Genomic DNA, 12500 nt, shown 5'->3' with positions numbered 1-12500 from the left:
GTGACCATAGTGAGGTGGTTCTGTTGATGTGTCCATAGTGAGGTGGTTCTGTTGATGTAACCATAGTGACAATAGTGAGGTGGTTCAGTTGATGTAACCATAGTGACCATAGTGAGATGGTTCTGTTGATGTAACCATAGTGAGATGGTTCTGTTGATGTAACCATAGTGAACGTAGTGAGATGGTTATGTTGATGTAACTATAGTGACCATAGTGAGGTGGTTCTGTTGATGTAACCATTGTGAGGTGGTTCTGTTGATGTAACCATAGTGACCATAGTGAGGTGGTTCTGTTGATGTGTCCATAGTTAGGTGGTTCTGTTGATGTGACCATAGTGACCATAGTGAGATGGTTCTGTTGATGTGACCATAGTGAGATGGTTATGTTGATGTAACCATAGTGACTATAGTGAGGTGGTTCTGTTGATGTAACCATAGTGACCATAGTGAGGTGGTTTTGTTGATGTGACCATAGTGAGATGGTTATGTTGATGTAACCATAGTGACCATAGTGAGGTGGTTCTGTTGATGTGACCATAGTGACCATAGTGAGGTGGTTCTGTTGATGTAACCATAGTGACAATAGTGAGGTGGTTCAGTTGATGTAACCATAGTGACAATAGTGAGGTGGTTCTGTTGATGTATCCATAGTGACAATAGTGAGGTGGTTCTGTTGATGTAACCATAGTGAGATGGTTCTGTTGATGTAACCATAGTGAGGTGGTTCTGTTGATGTAACCATAGTGACCATAGTGAGATGGTTATGTTGATGTAACTATAGTGACCATAGTGAGGTGGTTCTGTTGATGTAACCATTGTGAGGTGGTTCTGTTGATGTAACCATAGTGACCATAGTGAGATGGTTCTGTTGATGTGTCCATAGTGAGGTGGTTCTGTTGATGTAACCATAGTGACCATAGTGAGATGGTTCTGTTGATGTGACCATAGTGAGATGGTTATGTTGATGTAACCATAGTGACTATAGTGAGGTGGTTCTGTTGATGTAACCATAGTGAGATGGTTCTGTTGATGTAACCATAGTGAGATGGTTCTGTTGATGTAACCATAGTGAGATGGTTCTGTTGATGTAACCATAGTGACCATAGTGAGATGGTTCTGTTGATGTAACCATAGTGAGATGGTTCTGTTGATGTAACCATAGTGAGATGGTTCTGTTGATGTAACCATAGTGACCATAGTGAGATGGTTCTGTTGATGTAACCATAGTGACCATAGTGAGATGGTTCTGTTGATGTAACCATAGTGACCATAGTGAGGTGGTTCTGTTGATGTAACCATAGTGACCATAGTGAGATGGTTCTGTTGATGTGACCATAGTGAGATGGTTCTGTTGATGTGACCATAGTGAGATGGTTATGTTGATGTAACCATAGTGACCATAGTGAGGTGGTTCTGTTGATGTAACCATAGTGACCATAGTGAGGTGGTTCTGTTGATGTAACCATAGTGACCATAGTGAGGTGGTTCTGTTGATGTAACCATAGTGACAACAGTGAGGTGGTTCTGTTGATGTAACCATAGTGACCATAGTGAGGTGGTTCTGTTGATGTGACCATAGTGAGGTGGTTCTGTTGATGTAACCATAGTGACCATAGTGAGGTGGTTTTGTTGATGTGACTATAGTGAGGTGGTTCTGTTGATGTAACCATAGTGACGTGGTTTTGTTGATGTAACCATAGTGACCATAGTGAGGTGGTTCTGTTGATGTAACCATAGTGACGTGGTTTTGTTGATGTGACTATAGTGAGGTGGTTCTGTTGATGTCACCATAGTGATGTGGTTCTGTTGATGTAACCATAGTGACCAAAGTGAGGTGGTTCTGTTGATGTCACCATATTGACCATAGTGAGGTGGTTTTGTTGATGTGACTATAGTGACCATAGTGAGGTGGTTTTGTTGATGTGACCATAGTAACCATAGTGATGTGGTTCTGTTGATGTAACCATAGTGACCATAGTGAGGTGGTTCTGTTGATGTGACTATAGTGAGGTGGTTCTGTTGATGTGACTATAGTGAGGTGGTTCTGGCCCTTGCGTATATTAGAGAAAGGCATTCTCCTGTGTTTTTGTACAGTGACTGATTGTGTACAAGCCCAGTCGTGTACGGCCGTAGATTAGCCCCTCACCCTTTCATAAAACTGAGGTAACTGTAAACGTGTGTGTTCTTGCAATTGTGTGTGTGTGTGTGTGTGTGTGTGTGTGGGGGGTGAGCACCCCCAAACCATCACACCTCCTCTTCCATGCTTCACGATGGGAACCACACATGCGGAGATCATCCGTTCACCTACTCTGCATCTCACAAAGACATGCGGTTGGAACAAAAAATCTCAAATGCCAAGAGTTTGCAAAGCTGTCATCAAGGCAAAGGGTGGCTACTTTGAAGAATATGTGGGGCGGCAGGGTAGCCTAGTGGTTAGAGCGTTGGGCTAGTAACTGAAAGGTTGCAAGTTTGAATCCCTGAGCTGACAAGGTACAAATCTGTCGTTCTACCCCTGAACAAGGCAGTTAACCCACTGTTCCTAGTCTGACATTGAAAATAAGAATTTGTTCTTAACTGACTTGCCTAGTTAAATAAAGGTAAAATGTATTTTGATTTGTTTTACACTTTTTTGGTTACTACATGATTCCATACGTGTTATTTCATAGTTTTGATGTCTTCACTATTATTCTATAATGTAGAAAATAGTAAAAATAAAGAAAGACCCTTGAATGAGTAAGTATGTCCAATCGTTTGACTGGCACTGTATACTGTATTCTAGTTAATACCATCCTATTCAGCTATTGCTGTATATACACTATTCTATCCTATGTATTCTACAGATATACTATATATTCTATCCACAGACTGTCCATAATGTCTATACATCCCATCACATATATATTTATACTCCGGACTCCGACATTACTCATCCGAATATTTATATATTTCTTAAATTTCATTATTTTACCTTCTAGATTTGTGTGTATTGTTGTGTATTGTTAGAATTTGTTCTTAACTAACTTGCCTAGTTAAATAAAGGTAAAATACAAAAAATACAAAGAAATATATAAATAATCTTGAGAGAATTTGTCCTGGACTGCCCTCTAGTGTTCATCCATGTAACATCTCCTCTCAGTGTGCGATGCATATCTAAAAGGCCCTGTAACATCCGTAGTTAACTCTCTCTCTCTCTCTCATTGCTCATTAGAGAAAGAGAGTTGTGTTAACTGATCTCTCTGATTAGTCTATTATAAAAAAAAGTGTCAAACTTTCATAACTTTACATTTATTTTTTAAGTTGTGTAACCATTTAGATTCCATTTATTGGAGGGACAACTTTACTGCTGCGGCCTTCGTAACAACAAAGCCTGTGATTGGCTTACCAGGTAAGTAGTTTAAGTTTGTGTCAGATTCCATTTTTTTATGTGTCCACTGATCGAAAAAGAATCCAATCCAATCGGAAGGCCCCGTGCAGGGTAACAAGGCCTACCAGTTACCTAATAGATTGCCTAAGGTTACAAAGGGTCTATACTTTTCAAACACACCTCACTGATTTCTTTGGTCAAAATGTATCTAATATGATATAGTCCTAAACTATTGAGAACTGATTAGGCCTATCAGTCTATACCAGTGGTTCCCAACCTTTTTTGGTTACTGTACAACCAACTGAATGTACCCCTCCGTGTGTATTTTATCAGTCGGCCTATGGCAGTGGAGGCTGCTGAGGGGAGGACGGCTCATAATAATGACTGGAATGGAGTCAATGGAATGGTATCAAAGACGTGGTTTTCATGTGGTTGATACCAGTCCATTTGCTCCATTCCGGACATTATTATGAGCCGCCCTCCCCTCAGCAGCCTCCACTGGCCTATGGTCTCATGAGTCTTCTCAGTTACCCCCCCCTGTGGATAGGCCAAGGTCCTAGTACCCCTGGTTGTGAACCATTGGTCTATTTTACTTATTTATTTTACTTTTACTTAACTAGACAAATTCTTATTTACAATGACGGTCTACCCCGGCCAAACCCTAACCCTGACGACGCTGGGCCAATTGTGCGCCGCCCTATGGGACTCCCAATCACGGCCGGTTGTGATACAGCCTGGAATCGAACCCGGGTCTGTAGTGACGCCTCTAGCGCTGAGATGCCGATCCACTCGGGAGCTCCTAATCTATACTACAGTGTGTGCACATTTGTCGTGTGTAGCTAAAATAAAATGTCACAATATATCAACCAATATGTTTATCTTATTGAAATATAAAACAGTCATTAAGTTATTCCTGAATGAAAATGTCACACAGGAGAGCATCCCCCAGGGTTCCGCCCACTACCTTTACCGGAAGTTTGGCTTTTGTTGTCACACTGGAAGAAAATGGCTGCTGCTGTGAGTTTTTTTTCAATGAAGGCACTGAAATAATATCTTGTTTCTTGCATTGGAGTTACGATCTATAATAATGCAACTCATAAGGCAAGTCCATCCTAACGTTTAAGATTGAAGCTTCTTCATGCGTTTGTGTCTCAGCCGTTGTATTGCTAGCTAACTTTGGCAGCTTCCCAAGAAGCAAGCTAGCGATGCTAACGTTAGCCGGCTAGCCAGCCAGCGAGCTTGTTGCTGTGAACAAATCGCTTGCCAGTGAACATAAAGCTATCATCAAGTTAACTGGGTTTCATTGAAAACAACACTGTTCCGTCAAAGTGTATGGATAGAAACTGGGTGACATTTCACAGCCATATATATTGTTCATCATTTGTTGATTATTTGCGAAATCGCCATACCGACATACTGACATATTACTTAGCTGTCAGCTAAATTAGCTAGCTAGCACTTACCAACCCGCTCAAACGGTCGGTGCCTGTCGTTTTGCTGCTGCTGTTGACTGTGTGTAGACTAGGTTTGACCCGGGCCGTGTGTGTGTGTACACACAGGGTTTGAATGGTCGCTATATGGAGGTGACGGTGTGGGGCTAAGGACAGCTAAGTCTCCTGCTGACCATCACTCACCCAAATACCGGTTGGCAGACCACAATGGTAAGCATCCCTTCCACCAACCCTCTATCCACCTATCCCTTAATATATATATCCATCTATCTATCCCTCTATCGATGAATGTATCTGTCTATCCATCCGTCTACCTATCCATCTATCCATTAATCTCTGATCTGTCTCTGCGCGGATTGATACACTTTAGGCTGTATCGCATCCGGCTGTGATTGGGAGTCCTATAGGGCGGCGCACTATTGGCCCGGTGTCGTCCCGGTTTGGCCGGTGTAGGCCGTACATTGTAAATAATAATTTGTTTTTAACTGCCTAGTTAAATAAAGGTTCAATATTTTTTTTAACGAGTAGTACATGTATACTGTCTTTAACTGTGTTGACGCTTCTGTTTCCATTGTGAAGTGTGTGTGTGTGTGTGTGTGTGTGTGTGTGTGTGTGTGTGTGTGTGTGTGTGTGTGTGTGTGTGTGTGAGAGAGAGAGACCATGGGCTAATTACAGTAGTAGGAAAGACCCTTTTATAAAGCTGTTTTGATCAGTAGTGTAAATCATTTCTCCATCTCCCATCTCCCAGTAAATGAGATGGCCTAGTGACCAACAATAACGGATAACTAATGCTCTATTTGCAGCAACACGTTTTGGAATATGCATTGGATCGGGCTGAGGTAAGACTGTCTATTTATTCTACATGAACAAGGTGATTTCAAGTGTGTGTGTCTATAGCTGTTCATGAGTATACATCTGACTTTGATGTATTTCATCTTCTTCAGTACATTGTTGAAAGTGCTCGTCAAAGGCCAGCGAAGAGGAGAGCCTCATCCGGAGGGAAGAAGAGTTTATACCAGAAACTATACGAGCTCTACATCGAAGAGTGTGACAAAGAACCAGAGCTCAAGGTAACCAATAGAAATCAGAGTAGGTTGTATAGAAAGCATTTGACAGATCTAATCATTGGACCCATTGACCTGTAGCTTGTGTTCATTAGGGCACACTGTAGCAAAAATGTTTTGTAACAGAAAACAAAAGCCAGGGTTCTTATTGGACAAGTTCACATCAGAAGCTACGTAGGAATGTGAATTTGAATCATTATTGATAAACCCATACCATTTATTGTTATTGTTTGTTGATTTCCTGTTATGTGTAGAAGCTGCGTAGGAATGTGAACCTGCTGGAGAAGCTCATGTGTCAAGAGTCGGTGTCGTGTCTGGTCGTCAACCTCTACCCCGGTAACCAGGGTTACTCCCTCATGCTCCGCGGCAAGAATGGATCTGGTGAGAGCCCTATCTATCAATCACTCTGTCAATTTATCAAACATTCACAATTAACTTATTTGTCATGCAACATGTAGCAAAGATACTCGGCTTAAAAACCCCAAGAGGTCCAAGGTAAACTCTGTCCTGCGTAAATCACTGCTATGTAGCTAGTATTGTAAACTCAGCCAAAAAATAAACGTCCTCTCACTGTCAATTGTGTTTATTTTCAGCAAACTTAACATGTGTAAATATTTGTATGAACATAAGATTCAACAACTGAGACATGAACTGAACAAGTTCCACAGACATGTGACTAACAGATATGGAATAATGTGTCCCTGAACAAAGGGGGGGTCAAAATCAAAAGTAACAGTCAGTATCTGGTGTGGCCACCAGCTGCATTAAGTGCATCTCCTCCTCATGGACTGCACCAGATTTGCCAGTTCTTGGTGTGAGATGTTACCCCACTCTTCCACCAAGGCCCCTGCAAGTTCCCGGACATTTCTGGGGGGAATGGCCCTAGCCCTCACCCTCCGATCCAACAGGTCCCATACGTGCTCAATGGGATTGAGATCCGGGCTCTTCGCTGGCCATGGCAGAACACTGACATCCCTGTCTTGCAGGAAATCACGCACAGAACGAGCAGTATGGCTGATCGCATTGTCATGCTGGAGGGTCATGTCAGGATGAGCCTGCAGGAAGGGTACCACATGAGGGAGGAGGATGTCTTCCCTGTAACGCACAGCGTTGAGATTGCCTGCAATGACGACAAGCTCAGTCCGATGATGCTGTGACACACCGTCCCAGACCATGACGGACCCGCCACCTCCAAATCGATCCCGCTCCAGAGTACAGGCCTCGGTGTAACGCTCATTCCTTCGACGATAAACGCGAATCCGACCATCACCCCTGGTGAGACAAAACTGTGACTCGTCAGTGAAGAGCACTTTATGCCAGTCCTGTCTGGTCCAGCGACGGTGGGTTTGTGCCCATAGGCGACGTTGTTGCCAGTGACGTCTGGTGAGGACCTGCCTTACAACAGACCTACAAGCCCTCAGTCCAGCCTCTCTCAGCCTATTGCAGTCTGAGCACTGATGGAGGGATTGTGCGTTCCTGGTGTAACTCAGAAAGTTGTTGTTGCCATCCTGTACCTGTCCCGCAGGTGTGATGTTCAGATGTACCAATCCTGTGCAGGTGTTGTACCGATCCTGTGCCACTGCGAGGACGATCAGCTGTCCATCCTGTCTCCCTGTAGCGCTGTCTTAGGCGTCTCACAGTACGGACATTGCAATTTATTGCCCTGGCCACATCTGCAGTTCTCATGCCTTCTTGCAGCATGCCTAAGGCATGTTCACGCAGATGAGCAGGGACCCTGGGCTGTAGTGGTAACAGGGTGTTTCTACAGAGCTGTAGTAGTAACAGGGTGTTTCTACAGAGCTGTAGTGGTAACAGGGTGTTTCTACAGAGCTGTAGTAGTAACAGGGTGTTTCTACAGAGCTGTAGTGGTAACAGGGTGTTTCTACAGAGCTGTAGTAGTAACAGGGTGTTTCTACAGAGCTGTAGTAGTAACAGGGTGTTTCTACAGAGCTGTAGTAGTAACAGGGTGTTTCTACAGAGCTGTAGTAGTAACAGGGTGTTTCTACAGAGCTGTAGTAGTAACAGGGTGTTTCTACAGAGCTGTAGTAGTAACAGGGTGTATCTACAGAGCTGTAGTAGTAACAGGGTGTTTCTACAGAGCTGTAGTAGTAACAGGGTGTTTCTACAGAGCTGTAGTAGTAACAGGGTGTTTCTACAGAGCTGTAGTGGTAACAGGGTGTTTCTACAGAGCTGTAGTAGTAACAGGGTGTTTCTACAGAGCTGTAATGGTAACAGGGTGTTTCTACAGAGCTGTAGTGGTAACAGGGTGTTTCTACAGAGCGGTAGTAGTAACAGGGTGTTTCTACAGAGCTGTAGTAGTAACAGGGTGTTTCTACAGAGCTGTAGTAGTAACAGGGTGTTTCTACAGAGCTGTAGTAGTAACAGGGTGTTTCTACAGAGCTGTAGTAGTAACAGGGTGTTTCTACAGAGCTGTAGTAGTAACAGGGTGTTTCTACAGAGCTGTAGTAGTAACAGGGTGTTTCTACAGAGCTGTAGTAGTAACAGGGTGTTTCTACAGAGCTGTAGTAGTAACAGGGTGTTTCTACAGAGCTGTAGTAGTAACAGTGTCGCTTTGTTTGAAAGACTATTCAACTGCCTAATGATGACACTCTCTCTCTCTCATCTCTCTTTCTCCCATTTCTCTCTCTCCCATCTCTCTCCCCCATCTCTCCCGTCTCTCTCTCCCCCATCTCTCTCTTTCCTCTCCCCCCTCTCTCTCTTTCCTCTCCCCCCTCTCTCTTTCCTCTCCCCCCCATCTTCCCCCCTCTCTCTGTAGACTCTGAGACGATCCGTCTGCCGTATGAGGAAGGCCAGCTTTTGGAGTACCTTGATGCTGAGGAGCTTCCTCCTATCCTGGTGGATCTCTTAGAGAAGTCCCAGGTGTGTGTTCCCTCTAACTCTCTGTCTCCTTGTCTTTTCTTTGTCTCCTTGTCCCCCCTCTGCCTCCTTGTCCCCCCCTCTGCCTCCTTGTCCCCCCTCTGCCTCCTTGTCCCCCCTCTGCCTCCTTGTCCCCCCTCTGCCTCCTTGTCCCCCCTCTGCCTCCTTGTCCCCCCTCTGCCTCCTTGTCCCCCCTCTGACTCCTTGTCCCCTCTCTGACTCCTTGTCCTCCCTGTCTCCTTGTTCCCCCTCCCTGTCTCCTTGTCCCCCCTCTCTGACTCCTTGTCTCCCCTCTCTGACTCCTTGTCCCCCCTCTCTGACTCCTTGTCTCCCCTCTCTGACTCCTTGTCTCCCCCTCTCTGACTCCTTGTCTCCCCCTCTCTGACTCCTTGTCTCCCCCTCTCTGACTCCTTGTCTCCCCCTCTCTGACTCCTTGTCTCCCCCTCTCTGACTCCTTGTCTCCCCCTCTCTGACTCCTTGTCTCCCCTCTCTGACTCCTTGTCTCCCCTCTCTGACTCCTTGTCTCCCCTCTCTGTCTCCTTGTCTCCCCTCTCTGACTCCTTGTCTCCCCTCTCTGACTCCTTGTCTCCCCTCTCTGACTCCTTGTCTCCCCTCTGACTCCTTGTCTCCCCTCTGACTCCTTGTCTCCCCTCTCTGACTCCTTGTCTCCCCTCTCTGACTCCTTGTCTCCCCTCTCTGACTCCTTGTCTCCCCTCTCTGACTCCTTGTCTCCCCTCTCTGACTCCTTGTCTCCCCTCTCTGACTCCTTGTCTCCCCTCTCTGTCTCCTTGTCTCCCCTCTCTGACTCCTTGTCTCCCCTCTCTGTCTCCCCCTCTCTGTCTCCCCCTCTCTGACTCCTTGTCTCCCCCTCTCTGACTCCTTGTCTCCCCTCTCTGACTCCTTGTCTCCCCTCTCTGACTCCTTGTCTCCCCTCTCTGTCTCCTTGTCCAGGTGAACATCTTCCACTGTGGCTGTGTGGTAACAGAGGTCAGAGACTACAGACAGTCTGGCAACACTAAGATGCCCTCCTTCCAGAGCAGACACGTCCTGCTACGGCCTACCATGCAGGTAGGAACTAGCACTGATTTCTACAACCATAGAGATAGAAGAGGTAGAACATCCACCATGCAGGTAGGAACTAGCACTGATTTCTACAACCATAGAGATAGAAGAGGTAGAACAGACACCATGCAGGTAGGAACTAGCACTGATTTCTACAACCATAGAGATAGAAGAGGTAGAACATCCACTATGCAGGTAGGAACTAGCACTGATTTCTACAACCATAGAGATAGAAGAGGTAGAACATCCACCATGCAGGTAGGAACTAGCACTGATTTCTACAACCATAGAGATAGAAGAGGTAGAACAGACACCATGCAGGTAGGAACTAGCACTGATTTCTACAACCATAGAGATAGAAGAGGTAGAACATCCACTATGCAGGTAGGAACTAGCACTGATTTCTACAACCATAGAGATAGAAGAGGTAGAACATCCACCATGCAGGTAGGAACTAGCACTGATTTCTACAACCATAGAGATAGAAGAGGTAGAACAGACACCATGCAGGTAGGAACTAGCACTGATTTCTACAACCATAGAGATAGAAGAGGTAGAACAGACACCATGCAGGTAGGAACTAGCACTGATTTCTACAACCATAGAGATAGAAGAGGTAGAACAGACACCATGCAGGTAGGAACTAGCACTGATTTCTACAACCATAGAGATAGAAGAGGTAGAACATCCACCATGCAGGTAGGAACTAGCACTGATTTCTACAACCATAGAGATAGAAGAGGTAGAACAGACACCATGCAGGTAGGAACTAGCACTGATTTCTACAACCATAGAGATAGAAGAGGTAGAACAGACACCATGCAGGTAGGAACTAGCACTGATTTCTACAACCATAGAGATAGAAGAGGTAGAACATCCACCATGCAGGTAGGAACTAGCACTGATTTCTACAACCATAGAGATAGAAGAGGTAGAACAGACACCATGCAGGTAGGAACTAGCACTGATTTCTACAACCATAGAGATAGAAGAGGTAGAACATCCACTATGCAGGTAGGAGCTAGCACTGATTTCTACAACCATAGAGATAGAAGAGGTAGAACATCCACCATGCAGGTAGGAACTAGCACTGATTTCTACAACCATAGAGATAGAAGAGGTAGAACATCCACTATGCAGGTGAGAACCATGAGGGGAGACAGTTGGTTTCTATGTTAGAGTGGACACAAGTGGTGATATGTAATCAGAATGATCGATCCTTACACCGTTGATGCTATATTCTGACCTTTGACCTCCCCAGACACTGATCTGTGATGTCCATGCCATGACCAGTGACCACCACAAATGGACTCAGGTGAGTTACCAAGGTCATACAAACCTGAACACACAAACAAGATGGTATAGGAATAATGTTATCTTTCCTCTCCTCCTTTCATCTTCCCTTCTTGCATTCTCCTCCCTTATTACCTCCTGCCTCTCCCCTCTTCATCTATCTCCTTCTCTCTCTCTCCCCCTTCTCCTCTGTTCTCTCCTCCTCCAGGATGATAAGTTCCAGTTAGAGAGCCAGTTACTGCTGGCCACAGCTGATCCTCTGTTCTTCTCCTCTGTTCTCTCCTCCTCCAGGATGATAAGTTCCAGTTAGAGAGCCAGTTACTGCTGGCCACAGCTGATCCTCTGTTCTTCTCCTCTGTTCTCTCCTCCTCCAGGATGATAAGTTCCAGTTAGAGAGCCAGTTACTGCTGGCCACAGCTGATCCTCTGTTCTTCTCCTCTGTTCTCTCCTCCTCCAGGATGATAAGTTCCAGTTAGAGAGCCAGTTACTGCTGGCCACAGCTGATCCTCTGTGTCTGGATCCGTCGATCTCTGTCACCTGTACAGCCAATCACCTGCTCTATAACAAGCAGAAGATGAACACTCACTCTATGAAACGGTACACACAGAGAGATGCACAGAGACCTGCAAACACACAGAGAGACACACAGAGAGACACACAGAGAGACACACAGAGACCTGCAAACACACAGAGAGACGCACAGAGACCTGCAAACACACAGAGAGACACACAGAGAGACACACAGAGAGACACACAGAGACCTGCAAACACACAGAGACACACAGAGAGACACGCAGAGACCTGCAAACACACAGAGAGACAGACACACAGAGAGACAGACACACAGAGAGACAGACAGAGCGAGACAGACAGAGAGACACACAGAGAGACACACAGAGAGAGACCTGCAAACACACAGAGAGAGACCTGCAAACACACAGAGAGAGACCTGCAAATACACAGAGAGACCTGCAAACACAGAGAGAGACCTGCAAACACAGAGAGAGACCTGCAAACACAGAGAGAGACCTGCAAACACAGAGAGAGACCTGCAAACACACAGAGAGAGACCTGCAAACACACAGAGAGAGACCTGCAAACACACAGAGAGAGACCTGCAAACACACAGAGAGAGACCTGCAAACACACAGAGAGAGACCTGCAAACACAGACAGAGAGAGACCTGCAAACACAGACAGAGAGAGACCTGCAAACACAGACAGAGAGAGACGCACACAGTATTGTGCTTCCCTGATCTCCAGCTAGTCTATGAGACACACAGAGACCTGTTTCTCCTCTCTCCGTAGTTGTTTTAAGCGTCACTCTCGGGCGGCGTTGAACCGTCAACAGGAGCTGTCCTACCTGCCCATGCCCCCCCAGCTGCGTCTCT

At 45.5% G+C, this 12500-nt stretch overlaps 1 protein-coding gene across 1 annotated transcript in view; it reads left to right on the top strand.

Annotated features, from left to right (window-relative positions):
• The first annotated feature begins 4344 nt into the window (after positions 1-4344).
• supt20 (SPT20 homolog, SAGA complex component) overlaps positions 4345-12500 on the top strand; it is a 43401-nt gene continuing 35245 nt past the window's right edge. The window contains 10 exon segments of the mRNA XM_045690212.1: positions 4345-4464; positions 4923-5024; positions 5618-5653; positions 5759-5884; positions 6133-6259; positions 8655-8758; positions 9707-9823; positions 11079-11132; positions 11568-11707; positions 12418-12500. The exon segment at positions 12418-12500 is cut by the window's right edge and continues 74 nt beyond it. Coding sequence (XP_045546168.1) covers positions 5022-5024; positions 5618-5653; positions 5759-5884; positions 6133-6259; positions 8655-8758; positions 9707-9823; positions 11079-11132; positions 11568-11707; positions 12418-12500 — 790 coding nt within the window. The 5' untranslated portion in view covers positions 4345-4464; positions 4923-5021.

The sequence above is a fragment of the Salmo salar genome, chromosome ssa11 (genome assembly GCF_905237065.1).
Source record: "Salmo salar chromosome ssa11, Ssal_v3.1, whole genome shotgun sequence".
NCBI classification, from domain to species: domain Eukaryota; kingdom Metazoa; phylum Chordata; class Actinopteri; order Salmoniformes; family Salmonidae; genus Salmo; species Salmo salar.
Note: the sequence above shows the minus strand (reverse complement) of the source record. Positions and strands in the feature narration are given on the sequence as shown.